Raw genomic sequence first — 22906 nt, forward strand, 5'->3', positions numbered from 1 at the left:
ATTTTTTAGCTCTAAAAGGGGTCCGGGTTTTACTATTCGACAGTGCATTCTATTAGTATCCTTTTCTTCTTTTAATTTTTCTCCATCTTAAGCTAACGAGCTTTTTCAGTAATTTTCATAATAATTCATTTTAAAAATTCGGAAAAAACAGGTAAATCTTTCATTATGCAGTTTGAAGGGCGTTATGTTCCAGAAAAATATTAGTTATGACAACAATACAATACTTGACACATTTTGGTTATCCTATTCACGTCACGGAAAGTTATCCTCGTACCATTCCAATACAGATCTGTGTAGCTACGTGAAACGACTTCTGGGAGTAGAGAAGCTCAATTCCAACCTCCAGCCCGTTGCCCAAAAACTTGGGTTGCCCACGGAAAAGTGGAGACAAATTGTCTCATATTGGAAAGACGAGGAAAAACAGCTAGAATCTATAATACTAAATTGGAGAGAAAAGCAAGGGGATAACGCCGACCCCGAGTTGTTGAGGAAAAATCTCAGCGAGTTAAAGCCTCAAGGTAAGAAGTCGAGCTTAAATATATGACAATGAGAGACTTCGTGTGGAATATTTCGTGTTAGGTGTGACTTTTTTGAAAGCCATTCTGTCTGACAAGAATTCGCGTCACCCGTCCTTTCCAAATGTACACTACTAATAGTTTGAAACAAAGGAGAGAGAGAGTATTTTTTTCTGAAGCATTTTTACCTAATCCCCAAATTCGTTTGGCTTATTGCTCTCTCTGCAATGGTAGGGTTTTCTTCCCCAGGACACTCCGGGTATAAGACGTTTGGAATACGAGGATACCTTAATGAAGGTGGAGCATCAAGTCGCTTTAAAAATTTGCAGCAGATGTAGCTCCTTTACTACGTTAGCCGGTTTCTAACTCAAGTATTCGACTTTAAGACAGTGAAGCTACTTTTTGCAAAAGTTCGCCTGCCTTTCTTAGTTGAGCATCGACGGTTATCTCAACGCAATATTGCACTGATTATAATGGTGCAGTCTTATGTTTCATGCGTGGTTTCATTTTAGTCAAACTCTCCATTTTTACCCTTTTTGCTGATTTTGCGGCAGGTCAGTAGCAGGAGTGGTTAAAATGTATTTGCAGCACTGAATGAGTTTCTGATATTCAATCTTCGTAAATACATTTAGTCATTGTTTTACAGTATATTCCTTTAGTATATTTGCAAAAGAGAAATCGATAGCTGTGTGTCAAAGGCATTTACTTGGCTTGACATTTAATTGGCTTGGTAGCCTTAACTGCAACTGTACCATTTGATTGATTCTCTAGCATACAGAGTGAAAGAAAGAGGACAAATGCACATCACACATTTGAGAGAACTGGCGACCACGATCGATCGCTTGGAACACAAGGATCGTGACATGATGGAACACTTGAGCAGTGAGATCAAGCACCTCTGTGGTTCCATTTTCCGAGACTGTTGCATCGAGATGGCAAATTCTAGGAGAGATCTTGAGTGGGCAACTTCGACGGAAAATCATTCAGATGTCCTTGTTACCCATGGCAGAATTTCCCAAGAGGTTTCTCGGCAATATGAGGAAATTCGTCTTTCTCCTGTGCACTCCGTAACAGAAAATTTCCTCTCTATTGTCCCACATCTAATTCAACCCATCAAACAAATTTTCAAGGAGGAAACCACACCACCACTCCAGAATGGAATGAGAGGAGTCACCGCGGAGACAACTCTCGCAAAAATCAATTCAGAAATTCAAGATGCTATGAAAAAGAAAAACATTTTCAGACTTTTCATAGCAGTAAGTAATATTCTTGAATGTTTATGCCACAGCAATAACGTAGACCAGTCTCAAATCACACATGACGAGATACGCGAATGGGGCAGCTCTGTTATGATCATCAGAATGTTGAAATTTTTGGATAAGTACTTTGAAACCGCCGGTTCTGACGCGCTGAGGCTGTGTGAAAGACTACGTATTTTTTCGATCCACTTGAAAGACATAATGCTGGACCAAAAGGCCTATGAGGGAATGTTCCTTAGGGATTTCTACAACGTGGCATTGAACCTAATAGCGTTTTCCAAATTTGATCCGACACGATTCTTGAGATTTGAACTGAAGGACCCTTGTAGTTCAGCAGATATTCGAGGTGACGACGTGTTGATGTACGACAAATCAAAAGAAATCTTTTCCCAGCTTTTCTGGATCAGAAAAGAGTCTGAGGAAGAATTACAACTAGAGGCAGTTGCACGTGTTCACATTAACGGAGATCTTCGCAGTGTGGGGGCATTTGAATCAGAAATCACAATACCCCAAGCCCGCAGCGAAGTCATCGACAAACTTCCAAAACCCTCCGTGTGCGTTGTTGTCAAAAAAAAGTGCGAGAGAAACATTCGCGTGACTCTTTATGCAACGCAGAAGGAAAATGTCTGCAAAGCCCTAGAGTATCTGAAGCAGGAATTGGGCGAAGAGCTGGTTGACTTGTGGAAAGAGAAGATTGCATCAAGCCACCTTAAACTTCGCAGCTTTGCAAAAGCAGGCACAGTTGTCAAACTGCGTTTGATCCACAAATGGGGATCACAGACGATTGGTCTTGACAGCATTGATTTCATAGCCCTTGCCGATGCGAGTGCAGGAGGTGCCTGTATGCCCGATGCAAAAACAGAAGGTTGGTAAATGTGCTGTCGTTGACCAGTATTAATTCACGTGGCTTCCGATTCAAGAACTGTATCTTTTGTTTTAAAATTACCGATGTGTTTTTCACTGAAATAAATTAGATTGACACAACACTAACGTATCCAATATCTGGCTATGCTGCAAGAGAGATAACTCCTTTTCCCAATCAATCTTTCAGCTGAGGCCAATCAACTGACGGTTCTACCAACAGCAGGTGACTCAGAGGCTGGCAGTTCTGACGTGAGTAGCTTCGTCATGGATCCAAGGCATGCAGAGTTGGTACAGAGAGATCTAAGAGAGCAGCGGGGGAAAATTGGTGAGACATCCCAGTCACGTTTATTTCAACTTAAGAATTCCCCAGACCTTAACCTACTGTTGTCTGTAAAGATATACCAGAAGAAAGCTGTAAACCATGCGTTTCAATCATAACTCTTTCAATAGGCCCTTTTTATTTCAAAATTCTATCCTTTTATTTGGTTTTTTTTATCTGGTTATGTTTTTGCCCTTCCTTACTAAATCAAAGAAAATTTATTGGGTAGGTAGACGGCCGACCTCTGCTCGATATGGGATTATCTTTCTGTTTCCTAGAGGGAGGGATGTTCGAATGTCAAGTCCTTCCAACAATGTTTCTGAATAAAATTTGAAAGACATTTTACCATTATCATGTCGTTTCCTAGGACGCTATGGCAAGTAGCCGTGAAAAAATTATCTCAGTATCATGCCAGGTGTTTACGTGTTCAAAACACCTACTTACTACCAAGATTTAAAAGCCGTTTTCCTCACTGAGGACCAGACATTCCTTGCTAACCACTCCTGAGAATGGGGCCCTATATCATTTCACTGCAATAAATTATTCTCATCAGCATTCTGTTTCACAAATTATCATTCAATCGCATCAATCCCAGGAATTAAAAAGTAGAACAGGTAGAGACTATCACATAAAGCGGTGTAGAGGTTAATGCAGAGATATTTTTAAATAACGACCTCCTAATTTTGACTCTTGCTTCAGAGATCCACTATCACCAAAATTTTATGAAAGGTCACGTTTGCGTGGTGGGAAAGAACACGAGTCTCAATATGCAAATGCCAGCCGCAGCTTCAGATCAAAGGTATATTCTAGTAATTCTTATGTCTTCCCTCAATCATTTATATCAAGAAAGGATCCAACCAGGACACTGTTTTTCAGGCTACTCCTGTTAAGTTCACAAGTGAAAAGGGAATGAATGATGTCCACAGGTGAACTGCATAGGAACAAATTGCGTAAAAGGCCCAAAATAATTAACGCTTTAACAAGGTTCGAACCCACGGCTTCTACCACCAACTGAGCTACATGATGAAAGGAACATGGTAGGAACGACTCAAGTTCAAAAGGGTTCTATGTTTCTCTTTTTCCGAGATCTTAAGAGAATCCAAAATCAACCAAACCTGTGTGGCAATTTTTTCTTCCTTGACATCCATATACTGGTATAACAAAACATCTGAGCAATAAGAAAAAATATGTAAACATTTTAGTGGGAGAGCCCTTGAATTTAAAACAGTTTAAAAAAAACTCCCTAGTGGCAGACCCCTTGAATTTAAAACAGTTTAAAAAAAACTCCCTAATGTATGCATGTATGCCCTATGAGAGCCAATCATTATCACTGCCTGATCCTCCCTCCACTGTCAATTGTGATCCGCGTATCTAGTTACATTCTTGCTGACATAATGGGAACGGACACCAAATGAAATTAAAACATATGCTTAGGGTAACACCAAAAGTTCTTTTCAGGTGTTTGGGGACAGAGGTCAAGTGAAACTCCAAAAATGAGTTTAACTGCTGCCACAACTGATGAATAAGAAGACTGAGCACATACTAGTTGGTTAATGGAAAAGGAAAGCATTTGGACGAGAAGAAAAAATTTCATCCATACCCTTAATTACATTGTGTAACATGAATTATGTTTAGCCATGCGCTGCATGTAGACAAATCAATTTTGTTTGAGGGTAGCTACCCTAGGTTTTGCTTTACATATCGTAAATAACAAACAGCTAAAAGGAAAGGCTGGTGCCCGACAAGTTATCGTGTGATAATTCTGGTGTAAGTGATGGCTCCTAAAGTTGAGCCAAATCAGTAACCTTACTTTTTTGGAAAGTTTCACACCCGCCCTGACGTTGCTTTTGTTTTGAAGATGTAATGATCCCAGTATAGTTGGGAGTTTATTTTACGTAATTAAGGTGGCTCGATAGTCTAAAAATGCTCATTTTGGCAACAATTTTACCAACACTTAAACTTTAAATCATATCATTATACTTGTGCCACAAACTTAAATAGGTCTTACCCATTACTTTCCACTAAGTTAGGAGAGCATTCCATAAAATTCAGAGGAGCCACACCATTTATTCTAGCCACACCCAATTCCGAGAGACAAAAATAGGTATGTTTTTTGGCAAAGATATCTCTACTCTGCTTTATGCTATAGAGCTAAAACTTCAGGTGCTTGTTGTACTGTATCACAGCTGTGCAATGACCTACTTTGAGGTAAGTACTATGTTGCATTCATGAATTAGCTCTCAACAAAGAAAGACCAAAAAATAACCCTGACTACACTTCAATTTACAAGGCATAACCCATGAGTGAGAAGTCCAAACACTATAAAAATAAGTCATTGCACACAGCTATTGACACTTGAGATGCTGTGAAAATTTGATCTACTTATCGTAAATATTTTTTGAGATATTATTGTCACAAGGTTTCAAAACCTCTGAAATACGGAAAATTAGAAAATAGCAAATAAAGTTCACAAGATCATTGGGCAAGCAGTCAAGAGTTGAAAACAATGTTAGAAGGCACCAGCACCATACTGTTGTCCTTCTATTGCCTCTAAAGTGTCACTGTAACCTTTTTTGAAGTTTCTGATCTGTTTTCTCCTTTTTTTGGCTTGCTCAGAGCTTTTACGGCGAGAATGGCGAATTCGATTATGATCTTGCTTTCGGCAAGCTTTGATGCAATGAAATCCTGGGTCAATTCCCAGGTTTCGAAGAACTAAAATGATAGAAATAGTGCCATTGTTAAAATGTGAGACTGCCAAGAAGGTAGCAAGTTCCACCACTGCTAGCCCAGAGTGGGTTTCCTTTGTAGCACGCTGCCAGATAAGGGCATTGATGGCCTCATTTTGGTTTTGCGTACCACCATGTAGACAGCGTGCAAGCAGACTTTGCTCACTCAAGGCTTCAAAGGTGGGATAGATGGCATTAGCCACAGCCGTTGGAAGGGGATGGTTATGTCTATAATCAGAGGTCCCCTGTGCAACATCCCTTTGAAAGCCACACCATGAACTCTCTCCAGGGGGGCACAGGTCGTGATCTGGGCTATCATCAGTTGACTGTGTATGATGCCAAATTGCCATTACAGCATTCTCCATAGCTTGGATATCATGAGTATTGTTCCTAATGGCTTTCCCATAATATACTTGCAGTTTATCAATGACATTGTCTGTTAGCCTGCCCCTTCCGCCAATTGACTTTCCATCTTGAAGACGTGTCTGACCAGTTCTCTTCTTCAGTGAGCGAAGTCGCGACCCCAAACGTTTCTGGACATGGCCCACACATTCCAATTTTCTTACTTCAACAGGCCCATAAACGGCTTCTTCAACAATAAGTTTGTGGGATTTACTGTCTCCATCCCCAAGAAATTCTGTATAACGAACAGAGTAGTTTTGAACAGACCGTTCAAATATGGCAAGCATTCCAGAAGCATCCATCGACCCCGAAGAACCAAAATAGTTTGCCTGGCAAAGATGCTGGTGTCCTTCCCACCACTCCTGAAACTCAACAGTTCCTTCTTTGCTTCTCCAAACCATGCATTCCTTGCACTCTTTGGACATTACTTCCACATCGAGAACTTTACCAGTAACTGTGGATATTGCAGTGACGACCCCATAAGCTGAAGAGTACCCCCTTCTTCTCCAAGTTCCATCCCCTGACACTCCAATGTCAAAGACCCCATCTTCTCCTGGCTCATAAAATTCTTTTGCCTCTTCAGCTGCATTTTGCATGCTCTCCTTGGCTACAGTCTCCGCAGAATTGCGAATTGTGGCAACATGATCTCGATAAGAGTTCTCGTTCATGGGCGGTAGCATGTTCATCACCGCAGCGAATTTTACAAGACTCTGGTGTCCAATTCCAATGTTCCTTGTAGCAAGGACAACTCTTCGGTTGACTTCATAAGCCTGACTCCCTTCGATTTTAGCAGAGGAAAAAAACCTCTTCGAGTATTTGCACTTTTGGGATGTGCATTTTAGCACAAAAAGAGTAGCAAAACCCATCTTGGCGCTGCAATCCTCCTCGAACGTGACGTGGCCATATTTACACATCGGACACCAAAATGACTCGAAGACTGAAGCAAGTACAGAGATATCAATCAAACGAAAACCCTCTATACTTGCCATCTTTTCCCCCTCATCGTTTTCAGGGTCTCCAGAATCGCTAGACTTATCGTCCAACTTTCTCAGGGTAGCAGGCATCGATTTAGTACGATCAGAATTCCGTGTGATGTTTTTCGGAATCTTTTCATCTTCGATATCGGTGATGTCTGATTCCTCGCTTTCTTTCACTGATTCCTGATCATCAGTTCCTTCCATTTCTTCAGAATTTCTTTTCTTAGTATACTTGTTGCCTGTAAACCTCCTTTTTTTTCTTCTAACGTTCCTAAATTTCCTTTTTGGAGGCATAATTCGCTTCAACTCTCAGTAGATAGATCGTAAACAAGCGAACACGTTTTTCTCATGCCAAGTACGTCATGTATCAGCACACAATGTCCTCATTTAGGGCCTAACTATTTACCAGGCCCCTGAAATCTATTCTGGTCACTCCTGTGAAGATTTCTTTGAAATCATTGGCTTTTTTTGGTGGAAAACGACGCGTTAACAATGCTGGTTTCCATAGCAACCGCTCAAACAGATCCAAAAACAGTTGAAAAACATACAATAGCCATGGGAAAAATTACAAAAGACTTACTTTTCTTGAAACTACAATGACTGTTGGTGCCCAGAAACTTATTTCCAAAAATATGAAGTTTTTATGATTTTTTGGCCTATCGAGCCACCTTAAGGCAAACTCCTCTTTGACTCGTCCCTATGGGCTGTTTGCCCTAGTTTGTCAAGCGACCTTCTCATTATGAAACAATTCTAGTTCCCAAGCAGAAAAGATAGGGTAAACTGAAGATTTTAAAGGCAACAGAATGCACGATCTTATGGTTGCCTTTACACTTAAAAATTAAAAAGATTTGCAAGGAAGGGATCCACTGATTGGTAAACTAAGCACTAAGCACCCCAGCATTCAAATTTTTCAAAATTGCCAATCATTCAAACTGCCTAAGAACTCACACTTGAAGACCAGTGGCCACAAATAGTCTCTTTCAGTTTATTTACGTCCTTTTCATTTCATTTCTTAAATTTGTTTCTTATCACGACCATTTCCTAACAATTAGTAGGGCCTGTGAGAGCGTGGCTGGAGGTGAGACCAAACAGCAGCTGGGAAGGAGCGAGACAACCGTACTATATGATCGACTAGTCGACAAAACTAACTTGATATCCATACAGTCTAAGAGGCTTTATTTAACACAAAGCTATCCACATCGTCAGCTTAACAATATTCCTTAATTTCTTCGATTCTACACCTTTCACCACAGCACTCCTCGTAGATATTCGTCCCTCCACCCCGTTTCCTTCTTTGGTATGAGAGATAGTCTTGCGCTTCATTTTTCGTTTGAACAAACAGATCAGTGCTCATATCTGCAGACACAAAAAAAAAAAATTTTTTCTTATAAAAAGTTATTGATATAATTATACTAAAACAGTGATTACCGTTAAAGCCTCTTTGATTAGCAACTCGAACTTCGAATATCCTTTGACATTCACCTCCGAGTAACTCGCGTGGAATTTTCACACGAAAGTATTGTGAGCGTTTCAAGAACAAATGAGTTTAAATCATTTTTTGTATTAGATCATCTCAATGTTTTAGTATATACTGAAACAACTATTCCGAGTGTTAGTGACTAACGGTGGACATTTACATCACTACTTCGCGGCTCGGTAAATATCCGCTATTATTAAAACCTGGATAATTCGATAATGCAATTCAAGACTCTTTATTGGCTTACCCATTATGGTATATGAGCCAATATACCACAATCTTATATCTGTACATTGTAACATCCGGTTTCTTCTTACAAAATAAAGTCGAGAAGATTTGTCTAATATATTGGGGGCGTTTTTTTTTAAGAAAACAATTATTCCACTCGCGCTTGTTGGATATGAGATGATTATAGCCAACTCGGCGCTACGCGCCTCGTTGGCTATCTATCATCTCATATCCAACGCGCGCTCGTAGAATAATTGTTAATTAGCTATTGACACTGAGGTGAATAGCTGTTAACTTAGTAAAAAGGAAGCTTTTACCTGAAGATAATATGGCAGTGCATGGGAAATCAAAAGTTATCCATAACGTTGTAGGGAAAGTATCCATAGTTTTTCTAATCTCTTGTTTACTACACTCTCTCAAAGATTGCCTGAACTATGAACTAGGAACAACATTTCAAACATTTCAAAGCAAATATGAAATTGTGAAAAAACCAAGATGCCAAAATGTAAAGCTTCCGTATTACATTGAACACTTATTTTTAGATGATATTTTTATATTTTTCTTCGATAAACACCTTTGTAAATTTAATAAAAGAGATGTTATTCCTAATACTTTTACTTGCCTATTGATTCTAACTTCCCCACATGAACCCTTAGCGACCAGTCATTGGGGGAGGGGGTAGGGTTTTCCTCGCGTCCCAATAAAATTTACCTAACCTCCCTATAAGGCTCTGTAGTATTCCAATGACACCCCCCGCCCCCTCACTGGCAGTAAATTGTCTATATCCCCCTTATATACTGTGTCAGCCACGACTGATCGCTGCTCCGTTCCCCCTTAAAAACCATGTGATCCTCCATTCCCTTCAAACCCCCCCCCGCCCCATACTGATGAATACTGATTGGTCCCTCACTTTAAATTACAGCAAAGTTCACCAGAAAATCACAACTAGATGATTTTTCCAAAATTCCCACGCTCGTTTCTAAAACTGTACCATGGACTTATCTTCATTTTACGATGAGTAATGTTTACCTCTTTTGCGCCCTCGTCTCGCGGACACTGAACAGATCTTGTCAAAAACCGTTATTATGCTATCCCCACATAAACGCGAGAAGTCGACAGGGAGGGGTGACGCCTCGTTCACTTTACACCTTTCACATCTTCGTCCTTTTGTTCCAGGTAGGTCTGCCATGAGCGCCAAGAGGGAAATGGTGATTACAAATTTCGCTTCCATTCTAGAGAGAAAAAGTAGATAAACAAACTTAGACATGTATGAAATTTTCTCCAGGTTTATGTTTATGCGATTACATTAGACAAAAAATGCTGACTGGGGGTTTAACTGTAAAAAGAATTCCGTTATATATAGCATCTATTTTGAAGTCTCTGGTGGTCCTTGCAATATGATAGGCTCTTAACTGTGCGATTTATTTACGAATCGCATGTAGTTTTGCTATAAACTGCATCTTTTTCCACCTCTACCAATGGACATGGATCACTGTACAAACAACTAATCATGTTTCAGATTTCAAAGTGTGATCTATTTACGAATCACTCTTTTTTTAACAACATATCTTCCTCATGAAATCTGGTTTCAAGGGAGTTGAATGGATCGATTTTAAAATGGAGTTAATAATTAAAAGTAACAATTTAACATCGAAATCAACATTTTGCTCTAAAGTCATTATGTGGTTTCACATAATGCACGCACGTTTCACATTGAAATCACACGTTTGAGTTTGGACCAAGTTGCTGTCCACTTTCCGCCAACATTAATTAAAACTATCCGATCACATCAAAGAACTCCTTAATTACATCAACAGCTCAAATGGAATTGTGATTAAAATAAGTTTCGACCCAAAATAAGTAACTTAAATTTTCCAACTCGTCTCGCTCGTCACTCGCGGGCTCGAATGCGTCTTGAAGCTCTTAATAATAATAGCATTGATGATGATGATAATAGTAATAATAATAATAATAATAATAATAGTAATAATAATAATGATGATAATAATTGGTTGACTTAAATTTAACAATTATTCGCCTCAGGTTCGGTGAATATCGTCAAATAATCCCCGAGACGAAGTCGAGGGGATTATTCGACGAGGGGATTAAGTCGAGGGATTAAGTCGAGGGGATTAAGTCGAGGGATTAAGTCGAGGGGATTATTCGACAATATTCACCGAACCTGAGGCGAATAATTGTTTTAGTATAATTTCAATGCTGAACAACGGAGAAATTTCTAAAATCATAACATTTTAGTAACATTTATTAACATTTCATTTGAACATTTTATATAAACCGCGTGGAGCGGTTTATATAGCGTCATATAAGGAACCGCTTGACCAATCAGATTGCTGGGAACTCTTTGCTCAGCTCTGAAATTATACTAATAAACAATTATTCGCCGAAGGCGAGGTGAATAGCGTCGAATAATCCCCGAGACGAAGTCGAGGGGATTATTCGACAATATTCACCGAACCTGAGGCGTATAATTGTTTAAGTATAATTTCAGAGCTAAACAACAGAGAAATTTCTAAAATCATAACATTTTAGTAACATTTATTAACATTTTAGTTTAACATTTTATATAAACCGCGCGGAGCGGTTTATATAGCGTCATATAAGGAACCGCTCGACCAATCAGATTGCTGGAAACTCTTTGTTCAGCTCTGAAATTATACTAATGCGCAATTATCACTACAGTAAAATATTCAATTGCGTATTGCAATAGTAAAAATTAGACTATTACTGAACACTAAGGCTTGAAATTTAAAAAAAATACTAAATATTGGTTGGCTAAGAATATAGAAACGTAGAATGTAAATAAAAAGCTTTGGTGAATGAAAAGGTCCGAGTTAAAGCTTTCGTAAAACTATTTCAAGGATTCAAGTTTTCCAATGGAACACGGGAGATCATTCCACAAGTTAGGAGCGTTTTATTAGCTGAATCACTGAAAATGCAAATATTCTCTACTCTGTTCAGACACCCCAAAGTTTAGAACTGTACAAAACAAATATTAAGCGACTTATTTTAAATTTGCGATGATTTTCTTGTACATAAGGCTTATTTCTTATTGACATGTGAAACTCGTACGACAGCATCTTTTTTGTAAATAGAAGAAAGATGGTCTACAACTTTCGAGCTCGGTAAGGAAACAAGAAAGATATGTTTTTAGTCTAGTCACTAGCCTGGGACAAAGAGGATATTCTGATTCCCCACGAGGAATCGCACCTCAGACCCTCGGATTCCGCCCTCCAATGCTCTACCACTAAGTCACAGACAGACGCCTGGCTCCCTTTAGGCCAGTAAGCCCGGACTTACAAACCTTTCTCGGAATGTTTATTTTTTTTCTTGGAATATAATCCCGCACTATACTTAAGAGGTATGAAACTGGCTTATTAAAAGCCAAAAACGACTTGCTAAGTATCTGGCAGAGACTCCATGGTGAGCAAGGTCATTACGAAGTTCATATATGACTCGCGTTTAGCAAACTGCATGGATCAGCAATGTCGATAGCGTCATCAAATAGAAGAAAGATGGTAAGTTTTAAGCTTGGTAAGAAGTGAGAAAGATGTTCTTCGTGTAGTCACGCTCGTGACTAGACGAAAAACGTCTTTCTTATTGCTCTCAGCATCTCTTTTCTCGACTTTGCTGTTCGCGATAATGGTTTTGTCGGCAAGGCGTACTCTTTGATCCTTTACCATAATAAACGCTGTTATAAATAGATCAATCTAATACATTTTATTCTCCTGCATCGCAAAGGTTAATTACGAATTTGTTATTTAATTGAACTTCCGTGTAATGAGCCGACCATGGTGTAAAGTGATCACAGCATCAACACCACAACAACGAAAGAAAATATTTGTTTGACGCAGAGAGTTCATACTAAATTGACAAAAATGTGCTCAGAACATGCTAAAAATAAAAACTTAAGTAACGCCCATTATAGAAAACACTGTTAAAATGTTTGGTCACAGTCCACTTTTCTGAACGTGCGCGGCACAAATCCAGCATTAACCTTCGAGTTTTGTTCGATTAAACTAATTATCTTGTTCAACAAAAGTGTAAAGTTTCTGATCAAGCTGGATTGAAGAAAAGACCTCTTTAGCGTTTATTTTCTTTAAAATTTCCTCTCTCTCAGGTGCAAATTTTGCAAAAGATAAAGCTGAGAATATCCTTGAGACTTCAAATGGAGAAACAAGATATACAAGCTAAAGAGGTCTAATGACAGCAATTTTGATCGAAGGCTTTGAAACGCAAATCGAGGAAATTCTTATCAGAAAGAATTATTGAGTAGTACAAAATGTTTGCTAAAAATATTTAAGGTGCATCACTAAACTCAGCGTAGGTTCAAATTAATCGTTAACTTATCTCTTTAACATTTTAGGGCGATTGTGTCATGTACGGTGCTAGAAACACAATCCGAGAACATAAGTTTCCCAGAATTAGATAAACTTTCCAGTGAAATATAAAACTTAAAAGAAAACGGACTCCTCTATTCTGATCACTGGGAACAGCACACAAGAATCATTGTGTTTTCCTAATTTGAACTCCGTATTTGCAGAGCATCTACATGCCTATAATGATGCTTTTGTAGTTTACTTCAACCGGTGGAAATCCTTTTTCCAGCATGTCGAGACTGGCACGAACAATATATAGTATAGCCACAACAAAATAAGAGAATTCAAAAGTTGAAAGACAAGTTGTCACTTACCTACAGAAATGACTCGGAGATTTCTCCTTGAAAGGAAACGGAAATTTTCTTGAATTATCAGAGCAGCAGCCGAGAACACTTCTTGCTTTAAATTGCAATTAAGTCAAAATGCATTAAAACCATACAATAAGGCGATTTAAAATCTCGTTGAAATTGTGAAAACTCCTGCAAATCGCCGGAAATTCACTCAGATTGTTTTTCAAATTTCTTCATAAGGAAACACAAACCGGGTTTTGATTGGACAAACAGGTGGTACAGAAATCTAACACGCTTTTGTTTATATGATTATCTTTTTTTAATTCGATCTTCTCCGTTCCAAAGAGGAGTCCTGAGAACGAAATGAATTTTTCACAAGTTGTTCTGTTAATTTGCAGGAATTTCATTAACTGTAATATATCACACTACATAGAAAATACGCAGAATTAAGTCATTCTCAAAGTTTTTTCCACCAAGACAATAACATTTGCGTGCAAATTTATTATGACTCCATATTACGGTCAAGTACTTAATAGTCCTTCACCAAGTGGGGTGTGAACGCCGAATCGGAAATTCACCTGCCTAACATTACAAAGATTTTCTTTTCATCGACTGTAAATTAAAAACATAGGTTTCATTTTGGTCATATAACCGGAATCTAGCAAATTTTGAATTGACTCTCGTCGACACTCGTTTTGAAAGGAGGAAAATTTACTCGACTTCAATTTCCGGCTTTCAGATAAAAAAATAATGACAGCTTCAACAGAGCAGAAAGACGTAACGGAAATTTCCAAAGTTTACGCTTCCTTCAGCCCACGATAATAAGCAGAGTTAATTGCATTTGAAAAGGATATTGTGAGTGCTTTTCAACGTTTAAATAAAAATGTTCTTTGAAATAACCGTTCTTCTATCAAATCAAAGAAAAACATCAGAGAAATAAGAATAAGGCAGAAGAAAAGAGAGGTTTTTGAAATGGCGACGGTTGACGCAAATTGCAGTTGACAAAGTTAAAAAATTGAGCTTGTAGACATTTTAACATGAACAAACAGTAACTGAAATCCAAGCACATGTACTTTTTCTTAGATTTTAAAATGTTTCTCTTGAAAATTGTTGGGCTCATGTTTTTGTCCATACGGTCGTAGCATTAAAAGAAGTCAGTTTAGAAAAACGTTATTTTATCCATTGTTTTTGAAAGTCAAGTTCGCTGTTTCAGTCTTCTGTAGAAACCAAGGTATTAGAGCTTCCCAGATGTTGGTAGCAAAAAGGGATTCTAAACCATAAATTCGACTTTTCATAAAATATAAGTAGTCTACCCGAAAATTCTTACACCAGAACTGAAACTAAACAAACGATTCCTTTGTACATCAACTTTACGCCTATACTATTGAAATATATGGGCAGATTCATCCAAGCTGAAAAAATTCAAGAGAAATTTTTTCTTAGGTTGTGACGAAACCACATGTCACGTATGTCTAGTTGATAAGTTTGTTTCTCTGTGTTTGTATCGAGACAACAATCGGGTAATCTATAAAAAAAATTTATCCGTTTCAGAGAGTGGAGAATGTAACAACAAGACAAGCAGTTTCACTGTAAGGCAGTTTTCAAATGAGTATCGACAGTAATCAGGAATTCATTGGTTTTGCTTTTAAAGCTTTGCAACTGGCCCTAAAAAGCTGGCGCCATTTTCTCAGCCAATCAAATACAGAACTATAGAACCAATCATAACTTAGCAACCATTATTTTCCCACGCTTTAGGAAGTCTGGCTTCTTGTGAAATATATTTCCTATGTTCAGGTAGACCGTAATGTGACTACTTTGCATTGGATAAAAGGGCCGTAAGTTTTATATGCTTTGTTGATAATGTGAATAGGCCGTTGTAAAAGATTCTAAAGTCATCGTTTCTAGCGTTAGCCCTTGCTCTTAAGAATCTCTTAACGGTTGTCAATAAACATCATCAACTCAACTGATATCACTTAAATCCCTTTGACTTGGGTTTTACAACATTTTATCGAAATGTGGTTCCTCCAGCAAACAATATGACAGATCAAATTTTAGGACTGTTCTTGATCATCATGCCCAGATTTCAAGTCAGGCGCATGTCCAGTCACGAAGATTTCTCCGGCGTTGCTCGGTAACGTTGACGACAACCACTGCGTAAGCTCAGACGACAACTGGTTTTCTTTATATCTCATTACATAGTTTTCTTTGTGTGGTCTAAATTTACATCTGTATGTTAATTTGGTCGTTTACCTATGTAAGTTTAGGACTTAATGCTTACACTTTGTGCATTATTTTCTTCAAATTGATAAAAGTGGAGACATTCATCTATAAAGTTTTTGTGCATGATAACGTTTTATATTACATATATTCAGCATAAGAGTAATAGCAGTGATAAAGACGGTCTTGGTTATCAAAGCTTTCTCGAAATTTTTTGAGGTTGCGTTTGCTCGCCATGCGAAGGACAGCGTCTTCATCTATTTCATCAATTTTGTCCCTAAATCCTAACGGACCAGAGAGTGGAGGATTTTTTAGGGGGGATTACATGGTTTTCAGAGGAAACGAACGGGGGATTAGTCGTCACCAAAAGAGTAGTGTTAATTGACTGCCAATTTGATTGTGCCAATGACACAGTCAAAATCTTCCCACCCACTAGGAGATTAGTAATAGCCGATCCCTAATGTTACAGTGGGGTAACATTGAATGATTAAATATATCAGTGCAGAGAAATTTATGTATATATATTATGTCACTGTTCATAAAATAATGCGAGCGAGTCGCTATGGCATAAAAAATATTTCCCTATAAGCAGTCGTGTACCGTGGGGCGATGGCTGAAGATGAAACAGCTTTCAATTCTTCTTATGTTTACCGTTTCCTTATCAAACTGGCCACAAAAGGCACACGGCCGATCACGCTGATCAGCTCATTATGCAACCATGCCTTCGTCGTAGTTCAAGCGATTTTAACAGGACGAGGTTTGCTGATAAATACTGCTTCAATAACAATATTCTACAATTTCCTCCAGTCTGCATCCTTCATTACAGCATTCCTCTTGAATGCTGGTGGTTCCTCCTCCTACGTAAGTGTCTCTCCTTTGTCGAATCGAGGACAGGAAATCCGTTGCTTCGTATTTTACTTGAACAATTTGGTCAGCAGTTGCATCTAGCAAGTAAAAAATGACGTAGTTATTGCAAAAGGTAGCTGACAAGGACAAAGTTTCATTCTTTCACTCAGATATGCGTTCATTTATTCATTTATTTCCTCGTCCATTTTTTCATTTATTCACTTTCGTTCAGTTCCTTTTTATATGCATTTTCCCTTTCATTCATACATGCATTCATGAATATCGTGGACTCAGAACATTTTCTTCAGACTGTCATTTTGCATTCGCCTGATTTAGAGCAATCAAGTGTCGAAAACCAAAACTAAAGTAATCCCAGCAACCAATCAGAACAAAGGTTTTACATTATCATCAGCCAATTAGAACTCAAAGTGAAAACAAGCAAACTGACTAAACCGCGGGAAAACACGAACGACCGATTAGCAATTATTTTTAGTTTTGCATCTGATTGGTCGAGAGGACGGCGTGCGTTTTCTGAACCAATCACAGAGCAAAGTTAGATGAACCCAAGGCAATCTCGTATTCCTTTTGACACTCCCTTCTTGATAAGCAATTGAAAGTTTTTCTTATATCTTCATGATATAATTACCTCGTCTTTGCTTGCGTCTACGCCTTCGCTTGGGCCCCTTTGATTCCCACAATGTCGTGCAGGCTGATTTAAAAACCCACATGAGATGATCGCCACACAGAGTGTATTCGGTATGTGTTGTTGGTGATGGTTTGATTTTCTTAGAATTTGGTGTCGTAACAGCACTGCGCCCCAAAATCTCAGGCAGGTCTATCGTCAGTATTAGAAGAAAAAGTATTAATCCAGCTTTGACCAGATCCATCCTGAAGAGAAAGTCAATCATTTTCAAGGGAATTAGATTGTATGATGCACGATCCTCGCAGTAGATAGCGCTGTTTAAGCAATAGCAAAAATCAGACCTGAAAAAAATCAGGCCTGTACGGGACTCGAACCACTGACCTCATATATTTCATTGTACCAGAATTAGATTAATAAACAAAAAAAAAAAAAAAAGAAAACAATCAAGGGTGCATCTAAGGGCTGTACGCTGAACTGAACTGTTTTACTTATTAGTTAAAAATCTATCCAGCAAGAAAAGCTATGAGAACAGACTCACTCATCCCCTTAAGGACAGAATCTTGATAAAGTAGTAAATATATCTTATTAACCAAGCGCGAGGGCCGTACTGGGAGAATATCGGCCCGAAGTCTTGGCAGTACGGACCGAGGGCCGATATTCTTCCAGTACGGTCCCGAGCAAGCTTGGTTAATAAGAGATTTATTATACGACTGAAGTTCAAAGGGACACAAGTGCGGTATCATTCGGGACCATTCGGGACAGTGCCCGGTCCAATACTGAGAGAATATTGACCGGCAATAGAGCATTTTGATTGGTTGATTTTAGTTATTGGCCCTCTGACTGCCCGAGTCGTGTAATAAAATCACTTAACTAGATCACAAGAAGGGAAGGTTGCGAATTTGATCTTAAGAGCTAAACGATTGAAGACCGACGTGAGTGGATCTGACAAGAACAACGGCATTATGAAGAAAAATTTCTCAAAAGGTTAGATAGAAAAAGAAAATAGATAAACAAATAAATGAAATAAATGAGGTCTAATATTCATTGATATAAGAAAAAAACGCGAACATTTAGAAACGAACTTTAATTTTCGATGAGTTAAAGTTTATTTTGACTGGAATCGTTAGTTTTGCTAATTCCTTTCAAAATCAAGGACATTTTATCTCCTTTTTGTTGAAATTACTATGAAAGCATGTTACTCTTAGAATTCTCATATCAAAGCTTATTTTCTGGATTAAACACCCACTTTATGGTTGATGGAATGTTGTTTGCTCTTTTCAGTAAGAGGTTAACAACGGATCTTTTATGGTGCATAGGATGACAGGAAAAGAAAGCGAGATAACAGTCGGTATGTGTCGGCTTTCTGTAAACATCCACATGAATTTTTGTGCCGCGTCTACTTGTTATGGTGTCTAAAAGAGGCAAGCCTTGTCCGTTGGTGTTTTCTAATTCTAAAGTAAACTGTATGTTCGGGTTAACTGAGTTCAAATGTTTGTGGAATTTTTCGACTTGATCCTTTTTTATATAAGAATGACTTATGATGCACGATCCTCGCAGTAGATAGCGCTATTTAAGCAATAACGAAAATCAGACCTGAAAAAAATCAGGCCTGTACGGGATTCAAACCACTGACCTCTGCGATACTAGTGCAGCGCTCTACCAATTGAGCTAACTAGCCAACTGGGAGCAGGCCGTTAAGTTGATTTGTAATAAACCCGTGAAAGTGATAAATATCTAATACCGCAGTTCAAAATATATGAACTTCATATATTTCATTGTATCTAGAGCTCATGACATCTCCTGACTACACTTTTTCCATTTTTAAACGGGTACAGAACATGCTGAAATGACCGACGCAAAACAACAAGAATAACCAAACAGTTAAATGTTTCAAGAAGTGTGTTTTCTTATAAATTTATATTTCATTTGCTTTGTTACTTTCGTTTGCAACTTCAGGAAAAGCTTTACGTAATGAAATGAACGTATATCTAATGTCGTTTTCATCAGATCGAAGAAATTGCTCCCCCGGGAGGTAGACCTTTCTATGGTCGAGAAATCTCGGATAATATGGAATCTTCGATTCGTAGACATAAAAGGAGTTATCTTTATAAGGAAAGCATTGTTTCGTTTCGAGTTGAAATCTACCCCCTGAAAATAACCGCAGTGAAAATCTTCAATATTCTCTTCGCCCATCTGCTATCAATTTCAGTTAATTGATTTCCACCTGGTGGGGTTTATTAAGAATGTAAATTGAATTAAGACATTCGGTATAAGTTTCAATAAAATCGAATTATTTGGAAAAGCTGATGGCTTCTTGAGCTAAAGTGAAATTTTTTGGTACGGCAATGCTTAATTATGTTCTTTTAATACGATGGTAATCGTGGCACATGTTTGAGGTGTAAAATTTTATTTTCTTATACCAAGTTAGGGGTTAAGAATGATGTTCACAGCGCGTGCTACTATCGTAAACTCAACATTTAAGTCCACTGACGCGATAAAAATATGGAGTGACTTATGACAACCATTTTCGAAAGATAATTTTCCATCCCTTTTTTCTGTTTTAGTATGTTATGCCACATATTTTTCTCTCTTTTAAACAATCTCTTTAATACGTTTTTCACGCGCTAGAACAAAATCAGGCCTTGCGTTCGTCAGTTGTAATTGTGATATAAAACAAAATAATGACGTTTGCATCACAAGTTTACTAGTTTGTTCTCGTACGAAAAATATGGTTGCTGTTACGTTACATGAAAAAGATCCATAGAAAAACTAAAAAAAAGGCTCATTAATCAAATTGAGTTCTTCATGCCAGACAAAAAAAAAATATGAATGTTATTTTACTTAATTAGCCAATCTTTTAATCAGACAATGAGAAACATCAGTAGGTAAATCTAGGAATGAATTTCTTTCATTAGTTTTCTTGCTAGCGTGCCTTTACTAAAGTAAATAATGTAATTAGGTTTGAAACCAAATCATTAATAGGATCACTGAATTCAGCATAGTATAGTCTATCTTGTCTATGTTTGATATTGCGGTAATTCCAAATTTGGGATAATTTTGTATACGTTTGTCGAAGGTTCCCACTTTGAATCACTCTGTGTTTCTCGCAAGCAAGCGGGCAAAATTAGTTTAATTTACTGCCCGTAAAAAAAAACCTTTGAATTTGATTTGAATCATGGTCCAATCTTAAATGTTGCTCGTATCGATGACACGTTCAGAAGAGGCCTATTCACATGTCATTGCCGCGTCTAGCCATTTGTCAATTTACGACCGTTCGGTTTGGAATTTCATGAATCGAAAAGACGGTTTTAGAGTACAATTTACCTGAAATATGCACTGAGAATTCTTCTTGTTCCGCGGGAAAGGGGCTTCGCAAAGGCTCAGTACAGTTTACTAGCGTTTTAATGGCTTATGTAAGTACTAGATTCAGTTGACATCTGTTTTGGACCGCAAAAACTAATCGTGTCTGAGTGGCCTATTTAACTCCTGCATGTTACTCAAACTGTCTCGGTTTGTTTGTTACGTGATACAAAGCTTACCTGCAATATAACGAGATTCTTCGTAAGCTCAACAGTTGTGCAGAATCTTACTTACTTTGTGCAAAATAGATTATCTAAGCTAGATATTGCTCGCAATAATTACATTTTCTGTAAAGGGACGGGTCGAATTACAAATCACATTTAATGAATAAAACGATGAAAATTGAATAATTAAAACAATTTTCTACCATGCTGTTTGAATTCAGGGTTTTACGATCTGCTAATCGCTACAAATTACTTCTTTTTCTCTGATTTGATTTCTAGCTGGTCATAACTTTGAAACTATAACGAGTTAAATTAATTTGCTCTTAAAGACGAATTCGAAGAAATCTAGGAAAAAATAGTGTTTTAGCGGTACGTCTAATGGATTATTTTTTCTTTTTGAAAAAGAGGAGTCACGGTGCTATACTAAAATCTTTGTCTCTTTGAAGTGGCGTTTCTCGTGACGTCACTGTGGTGCAAGAATCCCCTTTTTAAGGGTGCCGGCCACTTGAGCTGCGACAATGACTTCACAAGTACAGTCCGCTTTAAATAAATTTACCTTATCGTTGGAAAGATTCCGAGTTTCCCCGTTAAAATGCTTGACTCTCACATAATAATTGCGAATTTACAGCGTTTTTTCAAATTACTGTGAAGTTCTTAGATGAAGGCTACATCATGACAAAATTAACAAAAATGTCTGCAAATATGTAAATGCTTTTTATTAAGCAAAATGCAGACGGCGCATCCACTCTTTGTGAGTATAACTTCGACAACTACTGCAAAGGACGGAAAAATATATTTTTTTTATTTTTGCCTCGATTACATAACGACTGCTAATGCGCTTCAGTTTTTCCTTATTTTTTCAGTGGCTTAAACTTTGTTCCGAATTCGGTCGAGCACCGGAGTATACCTCCGTTACAGGCAAAAGCTTTTTTATCTTTTCATTAATGATTTGACTGATCCCATGACTCTTCAACAGGAAATTCAACTTGGCTCTCAGGCGCCACGAATATGATAAATTGAAGAATTTTTAGCCCTGGATTAGAGAATCTGAAACCCCATTGCAATATTGTTGCCGCCAGATGAGATAAAACATATCTGGGTTTGGTGTCTAGCTTGAGGAGCGCAGTTGAATCGTGCAGACAATAAATTTCATGTCGAGTATCGTACTTCCGTTCAGGAAAAACAGGATTTTTTGTGGATCGTGTAGATGACACTACAAAAACCTTCTTTTTTTTTTTCATTACCTTCAAATCCTTCAGATTACACAAAGCCGAGGAAGTACTTAGGGAGAATGAAACGTTCAAAAAAAAGGAAATTGAGTAAAAGACATGGGATTTCGAGTCCCGGTGAGGAAGTTGCCACGAAAACATAGGATACTACTAAAATGGTACATATTTACATTGGTTTTAAGCAATCATAGAATGCCCTATAAGGCGAAAAACTCAACGACGTTGAGTCTTCAACACCAAAAAATATTTTTGTGTGGAGAGAAAGAGAGACATCAGAATGGAAAAAATGAACCGAAAAGAAAAGAGAATGACAGAAGATGGATGAGATCGGCAGGGATTACGAACAATGATCTTGGCATATTCGGGCTAAATACTCAAGTGGCAGAAGCTTATAGGGAGGACAAAAAAGGGGGGTAAGCCTCAGACCCGCGGATAAAAATTTTGAAGCGGGGGGGCTCAATGGTAAAAGTGCTTTTTTTTGTGGTAGCAACCTTTCCGGAAAATCTTGAAAATTTAAACACATCCCAGTTTTTGAAAATCCTTTCGAGGAAAAGTTTTCTGTCACTTTCAAGTAATCTTGAAGTCAATTTTGTTTTGGTTTTTGTTTTTGTTTTTGATTTTGTCTTTTTTTATTGCACTGTTTTATTGACTATTCGCAACCACGCACATTGGTGCCAGAGCATTTTTCTTATTCTTCCTTTTACCTCAGGGTTTGTATCGAGGGGGCACCACCGGTCTGGACACGTTTAGTTACGGTAACTGCGTTTTGGGACCGAACCTAATAATTTGATACTTGTCTAAGTTACGAACCTTACAGGTAACTTGACAGAGCAGCTGGTCTTTGTAACACAAAGGCAAAGCAACTGAATCACGCAAGCCGTTTAAAGTGGTGCACGGAGTAAAGTCTATGCACATAATCGCACACATTTTTTTGAAAGAAATTTACAATTAAGTTACATTTTTGGAAATTACCCCGCAGAACATGCAACTCAC

General features: G+C 38.0%; 4 protein-coding genes across 9 annotated transcripts in view; 1 reads left to right on the forward strand and 3 right to left on the reverse strand.

Annotated features, from left to right (window-relative positions):
- The window catches only part of LOC111327127 (uncharacterized), a 26552-nt gene extending 17178 nt beyond the window's left edge, over positions 1-9374 (forward strand). For 4 of the 5 annotated variants that reach the window (XM_088731944.1, XM_088731947.1, XM_088731946.1 and 1 more), the window contains 6 exons: positions 288-518; positions 1287-2639; positions 2826-2963; positions 3657-3756; positions 4416-4861; positions 7737-9374. In XM_088731944.1, the coding sequence (XP_088588070.1) occupies positions 288-518; positions 1287-2639; positions 2826-2963; positions 3657-3756; positions 4416-4440 (1847 nt within the window). In that variant the 3' untranslated portion in view covers positions 4441-4861; positions 7737-9374. Of the gene's footprint in view, positions 1-287; positions 519-1286; positions 2640-2825; positions 2964-3656; positions 3757-4415 lie in introns of all 5 variants that reach the window. The other variant, XM_088731945.1, reaches the window with a different exon arrangement.
- Positions 5005-7356, reverse strand: LOC148724570 (uncharacterized). The gene has a single exon (XM_088731950.1). It carries the CDS (start codon positions 7354-7356, stop codon positions 5467-5469), a length of 1890 nt encoding a protein of 629 aa, XP_088588076.1. The 3' UTR covers positions 5005-5466.
- LOC111327114 (insulin-like peptide IlO1_i1) overlaps positions 8222-22906 on the reverse strand; it is a 26803-nt gene continuing 12118 nt past the window's right edge. Inside the window, exons 1-3 of one of the 2 annotated variants that reach the window (XM_022931222.2) lie at positions 13479-13651; positions 9797-9999; positions 8222-8418 (exon numbers count right to left, since the gene is read on the reverse strand). In XM_022931222.2, coding sequence (XP_022786957.2) covers positions 8270-8418; positions 9797-9998 — 351 coding nt within the window. In that variant the 5' untranslated portion in view covers position 9999; positions 13479-13651 and the 3' untranslated portion in view covers positions 8222-8269. Of the gene's footprint in view, positions 8419-9796; positions 10000-13478; positions 13652-22906 lie in introns of those variants that run through there. The other variant, XM_088731953.1, reaches the window with a different exon arrangement.
- LOC111327115 (uncharacterized) overlaps positions 15610-22906 on the reverse strand; it is a 12203-nt gene continuing 4906 nt past the window's right edge. Inside the window, exons 2-3 of the mRNA XM_088731952.1 lie at positions 17164-17405; positions 15610-16615 (exon numbers count right to left, since the gene is read on the reverse strand). Of these exons, the coding sequence (XP_088588078.1) occupies positions 16449-16615; positions 17164-17405 (409 nt within the window). The 3' untranslated portion in view covers positions 15610-16448. The remainder of the gene's footprint in view (positions 16616-17163; positions 17406-22906) is intronic.

The sequence above is a fragment of the Stylophora pistillata genome, chromosome 8 (genome assembly GCF_964205215.1).
Source record: "Stylophora pistillata chromosome 8, jaStyPist1.2, whole genome shotgun sequence".
In the NCBI taxonomy this organism is placed as follows: domain Eukaryota; kingdom Metazoa; phylum Cnidaria; class Anthozoa; order Scleractinia; family Pocilloporidae; genus Stylophora; species Stylophora pistillata.